We start from the raw sequence: 18,733 nt of genomic DNA on the forward strand, positions 1-18,733 counted from the left end.
TTAATTTAATACTGTGAAGCTGCTTTGATACAATCTATGTTGTGAAAAGCGCTATATAAATAAACTTGACTGGACTTGACTAAGTAACTCAGCTGTACTTTTTGTCACTTTGCATTAAAGTTTAATCGACCACATTAAAATTTCTGTTGGATGATTAGTCTGAATGCCCTATAAAACGTAAGGTTGGGCCTTTTTGGATTCATAGTTCGTAAAGGGTTGGTGTTGATGTGAATACCAAGCAGAACCATCAAATAGGCTGATTATTTAGGTAACATATTTTCTTTTTCAGATTCTGTCACTGTCTGAGGAAGACTCCAAAGTATTGGATCAACCAATTGAAGAAGCAGACCTGAATGCAGCCATTAATTGTATGAATAGTGGGAAAGCACCAGGTCCCGATGGTCTACCTATAGACATCTATAAGATCTTTCACAACAAATTGATAACCCCAATGATTGACATGATGAATGAATCATTCAGTAATGGAGAACTTCCTTTTTCCTTGCGTTCAGCCTTAATTCTTAAGCCAGGGAAAGGTCCTACGAGATGTGGCTCTTACAGACCCATTAGTCTTTTAAATTCAGACACTAAGATAATTGCTAAAGTTTTAGCCAGTAGACTTGATACATATTTACCTTTACTAATTGATCCTGATCAAAATGGCTTTATAAAAAGTACAAGCTTTTCATTATATACGTTGTGTGTTAAATGTCATACACTCTACAAAATGAGTCTCGGATACAGCTTTACTTTCTTTAGATGCCGAGAAGGCTTTTGATAGGGTGGAGTGGGACTATCTTTTTGATACCCTCTCTTGTTTTGGTATCGGTCCGTATTTTATGAAATGGATAAAAATTGTGTATTCAAATCCCACATTATTTCCGCTTTCCGCTATTGCAGTACGAAGAAATGGAGATATATCAGGGATTTAAATTGGCGGTCTTGAAAATAAAATAGCTTTATATGCTGATGACATTATATTATTTCTGTCCAATTTAAGTACATCTGTGACTTCTTTATTGGGCCTAATTAAATCATTTGGGTATTTTTCAGGTTATAAAGTGAATGAGTCAAAATCTATGATCCTATTTCTAAAAGAATCAGAACGTCTCAGGCGAAGCACTGCTACTTGGGCGGAGTGATTTTCTCGAAACACCTGAGAAACCCTGTGGTGAGGAGCAGAGAGTTCGCTCAGAGTTGGAGTAAATCACTCCGCAGAAGTAGCAGAGCTTCGCCTTCTGAGAATATAATTCCCAGTATGTATACGTATATGTTCAATGTCATATACCACTACAATACTATAATGTTGTTATTATAATAAAAACACATTATATTTAATTAGAGTTGTTATTTTTAATCTTTAATAATAATAGCTGACAGGGCTCTGTATGTTTACAGCATTGTATAAGATTTATTGTTCCTTGAGAAAAATGAACATGTATCTACCGTACCTAATATTTATCCAAATTAATCAATATTGAATCAAGATCGGAATCAAATCACAAGAATTGAATTTGTGAAAGAGAATTAAAGAACTGAATTCATGAAATTTGTGTCAAGCAATAATAATAATAATAATAATAATAATAAAAACAGTAGCCTACCAGTCATTGTATCATGTAAACATTTTAAGATGTCACTAAACTTCTAAAATTCTGTTATTGTAAATAATAAAATTATGTTTAGTTACCAAATGTTTGGCCAATCACAATATACTTATTGTGATGCAAGGTTTTTTTTTTTTTTTACACCCCATCAATCCCCCCCTTCCATAATTCTCCCTTTAAACTAAACTCAAAAGTTGGCAGCCCTGTCCTACAGTGATCTTTTGATGAGATTTGATGGAGGGTGTTGCAGAAAAGCAGAAGTAAACGTACAGAGACAGAGGAGTGAAGAGAGAACCAAGAAATCAGCCACGAGCAACATGACGCGCTCTCAAATAATGAAATATATGACAAATAAGACAAAGAAAATAATCAAAGTTGATTTATTAAATAAATACTCAATGGCATCAAAATATTAGTTTTGTGGCTTTTAGTTCTTATCTATCAGGTCCGAGCTCATTTATGCTAGTGAACTCCTTTGACATGATAAATATTTAACATGTACACATTCACTTCCGAGAACTTGAGCCAAAAATATTCATGATCTGCTGCTACAGTGATTTCTGTCCAATCAAATGCTCTGAACTTTGAGAAAGTCCCTCCCCCTAAACCATGTGACACTGGCTAGCAAGTAGCAAAAGACTATTGGATATTTCTAAAAGGGACGAGCGTTTGACATGTTCAACACAAACTTCCTGTTTCAGAGAGAAATATGTGAGAACAGGACAGAAGAAAGTGCAGATCAGCCGCTCATGAGGCCTTAAATAAAACATCAGAGTGTTTCTAATGTGAATGTAAGAGAGACTCACCGTGAATCATGAGCAGAAAGAAGATCAGAGGAAGAGGAGGAGCCATTCTGACCCACATCAGCATAACATATATCTATAATACAGTATTCAATTCAATTCACATTCATTTGTATAGCGCTTTTCACAATACACATCGTTTCAAAGCAGCTTTACAGAAAATACACGAGTCCACATTACAATTTAGAGTGATCTGTTATCAGAGGAAACTGTCTAAGTTATGCATTTCAGAAATGTACATATACAAAGTCACAGTTAGTTAAAATTGTATTAATTTAAACAATGTAATAATTTAAGGCAGAAACAATGAGCTCATTGAAGTAATGAATACTTGCATTAAACAAGTATAAATCACCCTATTCTTAACATTTCCCATGTAAAGACACGTATGTTATATGAGCAATAATTATTTAAGCAAGAGTGAGTTTGTCTTACCGTGTTGAAGCTCATCAGATCAACAGCAGCCAAATGACTGACTGTTTTAACACAAGCACTTTAGCTTTACAGTGAAGGACATTGTCTGGTTAACACTATTTATTAATGACCAGCGACGGAAATATCACTGTCCCTCCCTCAACAAGAGAACAACATTACTGAACTAAACCTACTTAAAGAGAAATGATGATCTTTTTCTGTAAGTTGAAGATGAATAATTGTGAAGATGAAGATGAATGATAGTGATTTACAGGTGAGGCTCATCAAGGTTGATGTCAGTCGCAGGAGATGGTGACCTCTGGTGGCAGTTTGAGGGATTGAACGAGCACATATGAGACGAGATGTGTCTGACTGCAGAACTATACGTGACAGCAGTTTCAGGCCAGCAGCTTCAGACCGGACTTTAGGAGCTGACGATCACCTAGCCTGCTTTAAACCAGAGATGGTCTTATTACTGGGATATACCAGGATCTGTGGCTCTACCATAGGAAAGTGTAACGGCTAACTTGTATCATGTGTGCCTCAATAACCAATCAGATTATATATCTGTTGCCTTTGGCTTGCTCAGTTGGGGATATTTTGGGGATATTAATTTAATTTTATCAATCAATAAATTTATACTAGAAACAACCTTGTTGTGTTATTTTGGTTTAATGCTGTGAAGCTGCTTTGATGCAATCTGTATTGTGAAAAGCGCTATATAAATACACTTGACTTGACTTGACTTGACTATATCCCATAGGGAGGCGTTGACAGGTTTGATGATGCCCTCTGCTTGCAGTTTACTGAATTCTGCTGTGACTTCTTCACACAATGACTGGTTTCACTTTGGGGTTCAAGAGAGGTTGGTGTGAGAAATAGGACAGAGCTTTGTTGCCATACCGGATAGGCTCATGTATTAAACCAATGACTTCAGAGAGGGTGTCTGGAGGGGCAAGAGTGGCAGGAAACGAAATTTCCACATTGGCGCTAAACTGGAGGGTTCGCATATTGTGTGTCCGGCGCTGTCCGCACTTGAAGATTTATGCCTCTGCCCCGTGAACTCGTGTGCATTATTGTATCATGTCTCCACTGCTTACACTTGATTCATGTGCCATGTTTAATTTAGTAGCGCATTGGGAAGCAGACTCAATTTGAGAGGCCAGAATTATACCTTTCTCTAAAGTGAGATGATCATCTTCCAATAGCAGCCGCTCCCGAACAAGTCTATTGTTTGTTTTCTCAATTAACTGATCTCGTATCATCTCGTCTGTTCCCAACCCTTAAAGTAACCGGCAATTGTGTGTGTAGCACATATGTGTGTGTTATTGCCAAGATTTAAGTTAAAGTCATGTTTTTGATTATTTCATTATCATACATGAACTGCTTGCATCTTTATTTTAGGTAATATTCCTTTTTCAGTTAACTTAGATGAAATAAGTTACTAAATAAGTTACAGTACTAACACCATACAAATACTTGTTTTTTAACTCAAACTTTGAAGCAATCAGTTTTCCAAATGATTTTTTTCCCCATGGTAGTATTACGGTAAAGTACTGTAAAAGAAAAGGAGAGCTGTAAATTTATGGTACACAGCAAAAAGTCCATTGTTAAATTAACTCTCCTGGGAGTTTATTTGATTCCACAGTCAAGACTGCTAAAGTGTAAAAAATATTAGTGTTAAATGAACACTGAATAGTGTTAACTTAACAATGAAGCAATGTTAAAGTTAATGAGCTAATTAAGTGATTGATTGATGATTGACCATTATTGAAGACACCTGATGTTAACAAGCAGAACCACTGAAAGAGAAAATCACAAATTTATTTTATATTATGGTGATTATGGTGATCAGTGTTTTGGCTGCTGTAATTGACTAATGCCGAGTTCAGACTGCACGATTTTCAAAGTAGTCGGGTCACTGTTCTTTTCACACTGCGTGACTATCTAGGGTAACATTCAGTTGCTGGTGTGTTCACACTGCACGATGCATCGGCGACAGGAGGTTTCACACTGCATGACTTTCAGGAGGAAGAATCGCCGACAACTCCTGTCTGGTCCGCAAACTACGTTTCGCAACCAAACACGCGCGAGAAGTTATCAGGAAATAACGCAAAATCCCGCGTGTGTAAGACCGCAGTTCTCGCGCGAGTTTGATTTTGTTATTAAAAATGATAGCCTGCAAGAAGCTTGCGATCCAAATTGTCTGTGCACTGATTTGCAGCGAAAAGGAAAAAAAATAAAAACATTATGCGTGAGGAAATGGCTGGGAAGACAAAGGGAGCAAGGACTGTTGGGAGAGAGTTGGGGGTAAATAAATAATATTGCAATGTGCTGCTGTTGCTGCTGGTCAAGCAAATGTTTGTGCTTTGTTTCTGTTTGATATAATTGTAAATATATCTATTAAAATACTGATATTGTGGCCTATAACTCCTCCCCGAACTCCCCGCTTTACATATGACGTACACAAATTATTCATATGGAGTTATATAATTATTTATCACCTTGTTTTTAAACATTTTCTTGAATTTAGTGAAGTACAAAATTTGAATTCCTTATCACAATTATTCCATAGGTTTACCCCTTTAACAGATATACATCTATTGTTTGTATTAGTTTTTGCTCTTACTTTTTTTAAACATAAACATTACACACTTAAACATATACAGTTTATACTGACTTATTTCGAACAGCCTCTGAACACAACAACAACAATGGTAACAATTAAGTTTGATTTATTATGTTGTTGCTTTTTTATTCACTAATAAAGTCAAGAATAAAACTCTTGTGTAAGTGAAATATACTAAGCATTTGTCAGTACAACATACTATTCCTATTTCACTTTACTACGGTTTTTTTAAGCCAACTGGTTTGCATGCTTTTTTAAAGTAAGACTAGCTGATTAGATTTTACAGTGCATTTATAATGCAATATTTTGTGTTAAATTACCATGCCAGTAAATGACAAAGAAACTAATTAACGCTGATGCAAGCGTGTTTCTAAAATGGCTAAGGGAGTGACAGCAAATTTGAAATCTTTGACTGCTGTAATCAATCTCTATATTTTTTCCCTCTTTAGTAAAGTCATGGAAACACTATCACAAATGTATTTATTTATTTTTTGCTATTGGAGCAAATGGAATTATAAAAATTACCCATTCACTGCTACAGTAGTCTATGACGGGTTCTGCTTCTGAGAACCCTAGAAACATGAAAAGGGTCCATAGCCTGCAGAGTTCACTGAGACGTCCAAACGCTGATAAACCTGCTCTCTGCTGCCCCCTTCTGGGCTGGAGGAAATCTCTCATAGTGCAGCAAAGCAGATACACAAGAACGTAATATGAAAGGAAAACAAAAATGCTCTGGGTTTACAATGCTTATAATGTAAAAGTACTGTAAAAGTAACCATTTTATTTCAAGGGAACCAATTCAACTGAAAAGCAGTTTTACAGTCTTTCAGTATCAGAATAACAGTGTGAATCAGGGAAACTTGTCATTTACTGTGATTGTCTTCTAGTATTTCAGAAAAATAGTCAGTTATTTATTATTGCAGTAAAAAACATACTTACTCTTGTCTTCTAAAAAAAATTACATAAAAAGATTGATAAAAAATTAAATCCTAAAGTTAGTTATTTTATGAAACGCTGACAGCAACTATCAGAAAAGATGACTACTAATGAACTAATGAAGCTGAAAGATATGAGTCCAAGCTATCATGAAGATGAAGTAATGGATGTTATTTTTCACAAATCCATTTTCTCATTGCTGAGCACGGGATGTCATTCCAGTTGTTCAGGACAGGTTTGGCAGGATTTAGTTCAATACAATCCTCATTTCCACCCCTGTCATTTGGCTCATTACTTTCCCAAAACCTGAATGAAATACAATCAGATTCAGTTCCTGAAGAGCTCTAAAAGCATTTACTCACTCATGCTATATATATAAAAAAATGCTTTTAAAAACAAACACAAAAGATACACAGTGATTGTCTGAGTGTTTTATCTCTTACCCTTGTTTCAGTGGTGAATTATCCACCCATTTCATTTTGCCCTCGTTCTCAATGTCAGACAAACCAATCCACACAATCTCCTTTACAAATGAAGATATGAACTTCTGTATGTGAAAAAAATAAAACACTAAACAGAGAGAATCATCATTACATTTTAGATCTTCATCTGGTATTATTTGTTGGACAGGAGATAAAGACAATTACCAGCATTAAAAATGAATATTCCACAGCAAGAACATATAAAATATGAAAGACGTTTATTATATCATTGTAACATTTATTTTCCAAGCAGTGATAAAACATGAGGCTCTGGTGTGACTTTTTGTTGGTTGTTTATATGTATGACAAAATATATTTAAGTATGTTCATTCACAACAGAATTACCGTAAACTAGATATATTTGCCACTGAACTCACCTGTTTCTCTTCAGTGTTGATAATGATCAGATCAGCTCCTTGATCTCTGCAGAACTGCCTGCTCTCAGACCAGCTCTTCAACTCATTGGATATGAAGAAAAAACTGCCATTTACTTTCAATAAACATAAATAATTGTATATATTAATGGTATTGTAAAGTACAAATACACATATAAATCCATTTGTACTAACCTTGTTTAGATAACATCCTTAGTTCAGTCTCTAACTCCAGTTTCTTCTGATTCAAAGCATCAAAACTTCTCTGTAACTGGCTTTTCTCAGCGCTGAGATCATTGACTCTGGTCTCCAGCTCCAGTTTCTTCTGACTCAAAGAGTTGAAGTTGTTCTTCAGTTGGTCTTTTTCAGTCATTAGATCAGTGTTCTTGTCCTGTAAGCTGATGATAGTGTGATTGAACTCTTCAACTGTGTTCTTGTAACTCTTTAACAGGTCTCTCTCTGCTGTGATGGTGATGTACAGTGTGATGAAGACCAGCAGAAGAACACAAATGAGCCCGAGACACACTGTCATCAACACTAAACACCTGTGTCCTCCTGACAAACAGAGAGAAAACACACACATATCAGTTAACAACAATTCACTTTGAATTCATATTATTAGAAATATAGGCTCAAATAAATCCACCTTTATCTTTAGACAATACACAGGCCTTTTTAACAAAAACGTTTATTCTTTGATAATGATAGCGGAATATCTACAGTAAAATATGCAAATAAGAACATTTGTTGAAAAGTTAACTTCATGTTAATAAATACCATAAATTGCAGAAACATGAACACATTGTTCTTTGAAAAAGATTACATTTATAAGTAACATTTCTCATTTCCTCAAAAGTTAACAGCAGCATTTCTTCTTCAAATGAAACGTTCTCCTTACTGCACTTTCGATCTTTTCCTTCGCCCTGGCTGTGGTTCTGTGTTTGAGCTCCAGTTGTGTCCTTAATATCATAATTTTCAACATTTTCATAAATGTCCTCTAATTCCATTATTCGCTCTAATGTCTGACAGCAAGTGTTCACAGATAAACTGTGGTTGAATGATAGTAATGTTTTTTTTTAAATCGTGCTAACACTAAACGGGAAGTGGCTTTATTAGTGCAGACACAGAGAAAAATACTTTCATTCCCACACACTGTAAAAATGAATACTCTATATTTACTTAAAAGTTAACCATTTAAAATGAGTAAAATTTACTTTTTTTTAAACAAAAATATTGAAATAACAGACAGACGTCAAAGATGAATTAAGAACTCTTTATTTTTTATTGGCAACATTGAAGACACCTGATGTTAACAAGCAGAATCACCGAAGGAGAAAACCGTAAATTGTAAGTCACCATTATGGTGATCAGTGTTTGTTTTAGTTGTGCTCTTGACCTTAAATCAATAACTTCAGATTGTGTTTGGCTGCTGTACCTAAGTTATAACAGCCAGATGAACAATGAGAAAAGGTGATCTGATGGTGTTGGTTGTGTTTTAACAATCATTATTACACAATCATTTGACCTGAATCTCTGGACTCATATAGTTAAAAATATGATCCTGTACAGGGACAGAGCTGCTATAATTAATTTTCTAATATATCTAAAATACAAAAAAAAAATTTTTAATTTAGTTTCTAAACACACAGACATCAAGAATCAGCCTGTGAATCTCAACAATGGTGACATTTATAAAGCATGTTGCAGTGCATTCTGGGTCCCACCAATCACAACTCTTTCATAGCTCCCATCATGCATTGCTGCATGAATAAATAATGAGCTTATGATCAGAGGTGATCTGTTTGTCACCATTGCTGAGATTCATACACTAAATCTTTATGCCTGTGTGTGCCTATATAAAAAACAAGTTTTTTTTTATTTTTTTTTATTTGATCATTTGGATTTCATTGAAAAGGCTAAACATATTATGCTGTACAAGGACAGCGCTGCTATAATTAATAAAATAAACACAACTCAGACATTGGGCTCTATATGAGTTCAGGTGAAATAATGATTGTTAAAACACAACCAACACCATCAGATCACCTTTTCTCATTGTTCATCTGGCTGTTATAACTTAGGTACAGCAGCCAAACAAAATCTAAAGTTAATGATTTAAGGTCAAGAGCCCAACTAAAGCAAACACTGATCACAATAACGGCGACTTACAATTTACGGTTTTCTCCTTCGGTGATTCTGATTGTTAACATTAGGTGTCTTCAATGTTGCCAATAAAAAATAAAGAGTTCTTAATTCATCTTTGACGTCTGTCTGTTATTTCGATATTTTTGTTTAAAAAAAAAGTAAATTTTACTCATTTTAAATGGTTAACTTTTAAGGAATTAATTTGATTAATTATTACTCAATTCTAATTTGTTCAATTTAATTAATAATATTGCTTGTAATCTGTTGCCACAATTTTATTGAGTAAATATAGCGTATTCATTTTTACAGTGCAGCAAAACTCTCCGAAACTCTGCATAGACTCAAACACCTTTAAACAGGACTAACCTAAACTCAATATAGTGATGGCAATAAACTGAAAGGGAATGAATAAATGTTGTTAAGCTGGGACTGAGAGGATGATGGAAGGAAAAACAGAGATAACTATTAAACACAAGTTGGTGTACATAAAAGTGTTCAATGTTAAAATGTCACAATATTTAGGGTTGGAACTTCAGGTCTCACAAATCCCTTTTATCACAGGTGAGCATGGCAGATTATTCTCGTTGTTCAGGACTGGATTTTCAGGCATCAGTTTAATACAGTCCTCATTTCCATCCCACTTTGGTCATTTGGTTCACCTTTGAGACAAAACCTGAATAATATGTATGAAATTTTAAATTATTTGGACGCCCTTTTTAACTTATAACTGTCAACTTGACTTCAGCGGAATTGTGTTACAGAAATAAAAGATGTGACCAAACCAAACATGACAATAACAGACCCACAGTTTTATTCAGCAACCAAGCAATAATAATAATTATATTTCTGTTTATTAATTTGACAGAAAGCAACTACAAAATGAGAAACATCACAGGCAATATATGCAAGAGCCAACAGTAATCACATTATCACAACAGCAAGTTTCAAGAATACGCTAAGAAGTGAGCAGAAGTGAAAGTGCAGAAAAGTATTGTATTTGGTGCCTTTGGATTTGCAGTTCAAGTTAAGTGGTTTCAGAACAGGTGTGATCTTTAGAGTGATGAGTGGTTTTACACTAGTGTAAACCCTGAACAGGAAGTGGCTTTATTTCACACTAGCCTTCGACAAGAATACAGACTTGCAGTCCAACTTAAAAACTCCCTGCAGACTCACACTACTGTGTTTGTGTATTGTACATTCAACCACATGTTATCAGCTTCAAAAGCCAACAAGAGGAATCTGTGAACACTCAAATAAACTCAAACACCCTTAAACAGGCCAAACTGGACCTTTGTATTGATGATGCAGAAACAGCAGAAAGTGCCTGAATCTGATGTTTCTGTTCCTCTCTGATCACTTCAGTCTGATAAACCTGCTCTCTGCTGCCCCTGCTGGACTGGGGCAAATATAGCCATAGTGCAATAAAGCAGATGCACAATAATGAAATATGAAATAAAAACAGAAATACATTTACTATAATAATAATAATGGTTATTGACCATTTTATTAAAAGCGAAAGCAATAAAACAAATTCAAAACAAAACCAAGATCAAAAGCAGTTTCACAGACAATCTGGGAGACTTTAAACTTCTATATTTTACTGTGATTTTCACCTCAGCGCTTCAGACCAGCAAATGAGACGCATGATAACAGCCAGAAGAAGGTTATGTTGGCATAGATCTGCTTGTGATGGAGAAAAGTGTGCCACACTAGACCCAGATTACCCAGTTTACCCCACTGATGTTGTACTTTTCTATTATATGAATTTCCATGTATGTTACAAAATAGTATAAAAAGAAATGATATCATGAAAGCAGTTACTTAATAAAATTACAGTAGCAGACTGTTTTAAAGACAAGAGTGATGATTCCATAAAATAATACTATTTAAAACATGAGAAGACGGGATGAACCCTATTTCTCACAAAACCCTTTCCTCTTCTGAGAGCATGAGAGATCATTCCAGTTCTGGATGGAGTCTGAAGGCATCCGTTCAACACAGTCCTCGTCTTCACCTGCATTATTTGGCTCCCCTTCATACCAAAACCTGAATAATAGTGTAAGCTTATTACAGAAGCCAGAGCAAAAGTGAAAGTGCAGTAAAATAGGGAAGGTTTTTTTTTTTTTTTATAAAAATTAAATTTTTGCTGTGGTGTTTGAGGAAGCCTCACACTATAAAAAAGGGCCACATTTTTACAGTTACATGCTGTTTTCCATTAAAACAGCAATATCATAAAAAAAATGCATTCTGGGTAATATTTGTCGTTTTCGAGAAATTAGCCTACAGGAATATACTTTGAATTGTGTTCACTATTTACTATTCCCTACATTTGGTCACTAATATAGTCCACTTGACTGAGTGAATTAAAAAAAGTGACTGATGAACACCTGCTGTTAACAATCAGAATCACTGAAGGAAAGAGGAACAAGAATAACAGAAAAAAATATGAAATCAACTGAATATAAAATACATTAAATCTGTGAAGATCTCAGCAGAGGAGGATTAAACAACTCCACAAACAGCATTACCAGTAGGGCTGACTTCTAATAGTCGAGGATTCGACGATTCGATTCGGAGAGGTCTGATTCGACTATGAACCTCATAGTCGAATAGTAGGGAAGTGTTATGTAACCAATGAGCAGCAGCCAGGGCCGGCGAGTGCACTTTTGCCGCTCTAGGCGAAAAACAATTGTGCCGCCCCTAGGGCTGGTCCGAATACCATTTTTTGAGCTTCGAAGCTTCGGTAGTAATGAACATCGAATATTCAAAGCTTCGAGAGGGTGCTGAACATATACTTCTCTCTAATAAAGGCAGGAATCTCTATAAGTGTCTGTATGTCCGTTTGCATTTTGATTATTTCGAGAACCGTTCATCCAATCGACTTCACAAGGGAGTGCAGTGTCGCATTTGGTGCAATATAGATGGACTCGTGAGACGCGACACGTTCAGAATTAATAAACTTTTAGTAAACTACAGAACAACGCGAGCAGGAAGTGGCGCGCCTCACGCGGGCAGGGCTTATTAACGCACGCTGCACTAGTGATATAAAACGCACACACACAGGTCTGTTAAATTAAGCAATACTTTAAGGTAGTCTATATTTTTCTGACTAACAAATTACTGACACAGTAAAGGGTAGATTTAAATTAAGAAAAAATAAATAAATAAAGAAAAACAAAATTTAAATACAGAAAAAAAAAAAATTTTAAAAAATTAAATAAAGAAAAAATGAAATTTAAATAAAGAAAACAAAATTTAAATAAAGAAAAAAAAAATTTTTTAAAATTTAAATAAAGAAAAAAAAAAATTTAAAATTTAAATAAAGAAAAAACGAAATTTAAGTAATGACAAAACGAAATTTAAATAAAGAAAAACTAAATTAAGTTAAATTAAAAACGAGATTAATTTAGATTGATAATAACGGGTAGATTGATAATAACTTCAGAAGAATCAGACAACCACAGGTGCAGTAGAACACTTTTCATATGTGAAGAAGTGATTTTTTTTCTTTTTCTTTTGGGACAATGTGAACTTAAGCTGAAGGCTGCGCGTGAAGCGTCTCAGCAACAAAGACATCCTTTCCTTTTTCTTTTTTTTTTTTGCTGCATGTGCACTTTCTGAAGCCCATTCGATTATGACTTATTAGGCCTATGTTTATTTTCGTTGTTGTGTAATTGTTTTTATTTATTCAGGCAGGCTTATTGTATTTTGAAAAATGTTTATGACATTTTGGACTAGTGCCAGGCTGTTGCGCTAAGTTTAATTTTATTTATTTATTTTATCCCGATTCCCGAGTGTGAACTGTGAATTAAAAGCCAAGAAATAGGTCCCTAAGTGAGAGATAAAGGCATGTTTTGGCACGTTGTTGTTTTTGAAGCCAATTTGTTCCTATTTTATGTGAACTTTTCTGATGTTTGATATATGTGTGATATGTTTTGTTCATCTGGCTTTAAAGGAACACTCCACCGTTTTTTGAAATAGGGCTTATTCACCTTCTTTCCTACATTTAGATAGGTGGGCAAATGCATTTTTGTCTCAGTGCATGCATTGTTTTAGTTTGACAGGGTCGGCGCTAACTTAGCTTAGCATAATGAATGGAATCCTTTGTTGCCAGCTAGCATGTCCTGAGTAAAAGTAATAAAAAAAAATAAAAAAAACCCACCTAATTACTTCTTGTGGCCTGCGTATTCACAATGAGTACAAATAGTGATGCAGATTAACACTAGGCGATTTCCTATGCAGATATTGACTTGGGACTATATTAGGGGGAAGAGATATCACGCCCAAGTAGCAGTGCTTCGCCTGTGCTTCCCCCTAATATAGTCCTTAATATATAAGTCAATATCTGCCTAGGGAATTGCCTAGTGTTAATCTGCATCGCTATTTGTATTCATTGTGAATACGCAGGCCACAAGAAGTAATTAGGTGGGTTTTTTTTTTTTTTTATATGACTTTTACTCAGGACATGCTAGCTGGCAACAAAGGATTCCATTCATTATGCCAAGCTAAGCTAGCACTGACCCTGTCAAACTAAAACAATGCATGCACTGAGACAAAAATGCATTTGCCCACCTATCTAAATGTAGGAAAGAAGATGAATAAGCCTTATTTCAAAAAACGGTGGAGTGTTCCTTTAAATGAATAAAAGGTATTTGTTACACACCATGTTTTTCTCCAGCAAAAACTCCAGTGTTAAATTAACACTCCGGGGAGTGTATATGAGTCCACACTCAAGAGTGTAAAGTGTTAAAATATGAGTGTTAAATTAACACTCAAGAGTGTTAAAGGTAATGAGATAATTAAGTGATTAATTTAGTGATGAAAAATCACAAATTGTAAGTTACCATTATGGTGATCAGTGTTTGCTTTAGTTGGGCTCTTGACCCATTTATGAAATTTTGCTTGTTTGCTGTTATTGATTTATAACAGTCAGATGAACAAAGAGACAATGTGATCTGATGGTGTTGGTTGTTTTGACATAATCATGTTGTGATCCGAAAAACGAACCTTATTGACATAGTTTAGTTTAACTTGTTAATTACAGCACCTCTGTGATTCTACAGCATATGATTTGCAGTATTTTTCATATAATCCAAAAATATTTCATAAACATTGTTCTGATCAAAAGACTTTCAAATGTATTTATTTAGAAACACAGACATCAATAATCAGCCTGTGAATCTCAACAATGGTGACAATAATAAAGCATGTTGCAGTGGCTGCCACCAATCACAACTCATTAATGGCTCCCATCATGCATTGCGGTATGAATAAATTATGATCTGAATTGTCTATGTAATTTACTTTTCCTAATTGAATATTCTGCTCGTCACCATTGTTGAGATGCATAGACTGAATCTTGAAGTCTGTGTGCGCCTCAAAGTAAGACTGTTTTTTTTTTTTTCAAAACAACTTTTAAGAAATCTTTTGTATAATATCTAAAATTCGGGCTATTTATGCAGAATCACAGTTATGCTGTAATCAACAACATAGATCGAAGTCAGAAATAAGGGTCTTAATGAGTTCATCAAAGTTCTTAATGAGTGATCAAGCTCAAATGATGATTGTCATAATATAACCAACACCATCAGATCACTTTTTCTCTTTGTTCATCTGGCAGTTATAACTCAGATACAGCAGCCAAACAAAATCTAAAGTTAATAATATAAGGGTCAAGAGCCCAACTAAAGCAAACAATGATCACCATAACGGTGGCTTACAATTTGAGATTTTCTCCTTCAGTGATTCTGCTTGTTAACATCAGGTGTCTTCAATAATGCTCAATCATCACTCAATTAATCACTTAATTATCTCATTAACTTCAACACTCTTGAGTGTGGACTCATACACTCCCAGGAGTAGGGTTGGGAACCGAGAACCGGTTCTTATCCAGAACCGGTACTGTTTTTGAAAAAATACCGGAACCGTGTGAAATTCCTAAGTTTCGGTTCCGAAAACGGTTCTGGTGGGGGAAGTGCTGGAAGCTTATCCTTTAATAGCGTGTCACCTCATATTAAAATAGTAATGAATGCACTGAAAAGCCCTCGCGCTACTCAAATACGTTTTGCGTCAAATATCAACGCATAGAGAGAGAGAGAGAGAGAGAGAGAGAGAGAATTAAAGACAGTCAGAGCTGCACGATTAATCTTTAAAAGATCTCGATTCAAACACCCATGCGATCTTATTCCTAAATAACAAAAACCTCACCCCTGAACATTCAAATCTGTTTGCGATGTTGTTGACCCAGAGAGAGCAGTTGTCAATATGAAACGGCTTTACAATCAGTATCGATATTTATGTTACAAATATTCAAATGATCACAGAAGTACTGAGATAAAAGTTTATAATTCGAGTATAAACACTGATGTCTACGGTAGCAACCAAAATATTGTAAATCACCTTTTGAAAGTCGCTGCCTTCAGATAACGAGTGTATCGATTACATCTGATGCTTCAAAACATTCATAAAGACGCAGTCCGTAACTTCTTTGTGTTCAGAATTTACAAAATGTATAGAATGAGCGAGTGCATCATGAATGCCTTTTTTTCAAACCATGTTTTTGTCTTATCCTGAATTACTACGTTAAGCCTGCAATAAGCGTTTATACTTGGACTATACTTTAGAATGGCGGATCGCAGCCGCTGCGGAGTAGCCCAGTGCCTGCGTGACTCGTCATAGACATAAATAGAGAGAAGTAGCTCCGGCTACAATGTTCTTCCGCAAGACGCATGCAGTTCTGTTTATTAACTGCTAGAGCGCTGATTTATTCAGTAATGAAACAAGTAAAGTCTTTATGAATCAATCATTCAAAACGATTTAAAAAATAATATGTTCTACACACATCTTACATTCAAGCATATTCTACCCCTTCTGAGAGTATTCTCCACTGCTGGAAATAGAATAAGCTAGGAGAGGTCCCAAATTATTCTAGAGAATGCAGACATTTTTATTTTCCTTCAGAAAAAATATAATTTTTTTGCAAAAATTGCTTAATAATATGTTGAATTTGTTGACATTACCAGTTTGTTAAACTCATTTGACAAGTATAAGAAATAAACACAAAAAGGATTGTGGATTTTTCACTTACTAGGCCTACTATTTTTTTATTAGTTGTTTTAATATTTTTTATTGAATGGGAACCGGAACCGGAACCGGAAAATTTCTTACGATTCCCAACCCTACCCAGGAGTGTTAATTTAACACTGGAGTTTTTGCTGTGTACAAAGAGCCGTAGTTAACTGACAAGCTGAGCCATATCGCATTAATTATCGCTGGCATACGTCCGCAATATTAATGCGATATGGCTCAGCTTGTCAGTTAACCACGGCTCTTTGTAGTAAATGCCGCTCCATCTGAAAGCAGGTGATGGCGATTTACTTCTAATCAAGGAACCGGCTTTACACTTTACACTCTTGAGTGTGGACTCATATACACTCCCAGGAGTGTTAATTTAACACTGGAGTTTTTGCTGTGTATGTTGAAAATTACTGCTATTCAATATAAACGTAACTAAAATTACACTAAATGTCTTACTCTGTTTTTGAGCTGTTGCTTTCGGTCCTTATTAGCATAAATATCTTCATCTCTGTCCAGTCCCCTCTCGTTGGACTTGCTGCAGGTCTCGATGTCAACACTTTTATAAATGCCCTCCAGTTCCATTATGACTTCTGCGTCTCTTCAGTTGAGCTGTGGATTTTAGGAGGACGAGTGCAGGGTTTAATATAGAGAACCTTCCCTAAAATGTACATATTGCTGACCAACAAGAATTCAAACTTTGATGCACTGTACATCTTCATGCAATGAATGTCAATCATGGTGTGTTCATGAAAATTGCAATAACAAGACACTTCAAACAAAAAAAGTTCTAAACTTTGACAAAATACTGATTTAATGTATTTTAGAATGTTTAAATATATAATTCATAAAAAAGCTGTTATAAGAGCAACAAGTCACATCCAGAAAAATGAATGCCTCTCTATGAGGCCTCTGCTGGAAGTATATGGTAATTACACTTTGTGGCTAAAACTATATTATCTACAAAAAAACATCTAACCACCAGATGGCAGAATTCTGCATCTAACACCTAGATCAATATCCAGAAACAACTCATATTTAAATTTGATCATCATAAATGTGTTTTTTTTTTTTCATAAAAATGTTATATTTCATATGTATGCTAATGGTGTAGTTGAGGAATTTTGCAGTAAATAGGTAAAAAAGTACTTCATATCCCCCAAAACACTGCATAAAAATATAGATGAGAAGTAAACGAAAAAAATATATATATAATTTGTATTATTAAAATATATGTTTTTGTACAAAAGCTCTGTGCATCTTTGGGGTCATATACACCATATAGAGTGTAAACAGGAGGGTTAACATCCCAGCTAACAGACTTTTGTCATAAGAACGTTCTCCAAATATTCACTGTTGGTTCTGGGAACGTGAACAATGTCCAGTTTTCTTGATGTTAGTTGAACGTGTTTTAAAAGGTAAATGCGTTTATGTTCCTCAAACGTTCTTTCAACTTAAAGGAGAACTCCGGTCAATTTAACATTGAGCTAATTTTTTGGTAAATTTGGAGTGCTGTCAATACAGAGAACAACGACAAAAATCGGTGTTGCCTACACCGTGTTATCCTCTTTTTAAAAATTTGCACCCTGTTGACTTCAAGTTTTAAGCCTGCTTTTAGCCTCTTAACATCCTTGATGTGTCATTACAAGTGCACAGCCAATGTGAGTGATTCCTTCAGAGTGAACACGGTGAATCTGACTGCAGTAGATGTGAAAGATATGAATAAAAATGAAGTTAATTCAGCCAGCGCTCATACCTGCATTTAAATCCTGTTTTCGGTCTAAGTCCACAGTAGTCGACTGTCGAGTTCACGCGCATAGGTTTAGTTACCTATGATCACACGCGTGAACTCGAGAAAAATGATCTCAATTTTAAAATTGACCGGAGTTCTCCTTTAAAGCAACACCAAGAAACTTTTCCTCTGCTGTCGCCCTACAGGTTGGAAGCGGAGTAGGGCTGGGTGCTATATCGCATGACATTGTTATGCGCATCTCGTCGGTTCCTTGATTAGTAGTAAATCGCCATCACCTGCTTTCAGATGGAGCGGCATTTACTACACAGCAAAAACTCCAGTGTTAAATTAACGCTCCTGGGAGGGTATATGAGTCCAGACTCAAGAGTGTAAAGTGTTAAAATATGAGTGTTAAATTAACACTCAAGAGTGTTAAATTTAATGAGATAATTAAGTGATTAATTTAGTGATGATTAAGCATTATTGAAGACACCTGATGTTAACAAGCAGAAGAATGGAGGGTACGTATCGCTCACA

General features: G+C 35.2%; 1 protein-coding gene across 1 annotated transcript; it reads right to left on the minus strand.

Moving 5' to 3' along the window:
* Window positions 1-6,002: 6,002 nt before the first annotated feature.
* On the minus strand, window positions 6,003-8,313 carry LOC311077800 (uncharacterized protein). Its single transcript, XM_084106425.1, has 5 exons — window positions 8,144-8,313; window positions 7,441-7,800; window positions 7,249-7,361; window positions 6,833-6,936; window positions 6,003-6,695 (listed from the first exon to the last, which is right to left on the minus strand). The coding sequence occupies exons 1-5, from the start codon at window positions 8,250-8,252 to the stop codon at window positions 6,560-6,562; spliced, it is 822 nt and encodes a 273-aa protein (XP_083962551.1). The 5' UTR covers window positions 8,253-8,313; the 3' UTR covers window positions 6,003-6,559.
* Between the last annotated feature and the right edge of the window lie 10,420 nt (window positions 8,314-18,733).

The sequence above is a fragment of the Abramis brama genome (genome assembly GCF_963993115.1).
Source record: "Abramis brama genome assembly, chromosome: 2".
In the NCBI taxonomy this organism is placed as follows: Eukaryota; Metazoa; Chordata; class Actinopteri; order Cypriniformes; family Leuciscidae; genus Abramis; species Abramis brama.

Excerpts from the sequence above, each read along its gene's own strand:
- LOC311077800 (XM_084106425.1), bottom strand. The coding sequence starts at position 8,252 with ATGGAATTAGAGGACATTTATGAAAATGTTGAAAATTATGATATTAAG. Across the intron at positions 6,937-7,248 it reads TCAACACTGAAGAGAAACAG|AAGTTCATATCTTCATTTGT; the intron begins GTGAGTTCAGTG and ends TTTCACATACAG. Across the intron at positions 6,696-6,832 it reads AATTCACCACTGAAACAAGG|GTTTTGGGAAAGTAATGAGC; the intron begins GTAAGAGATAAA and ends TATTTCATTCAG.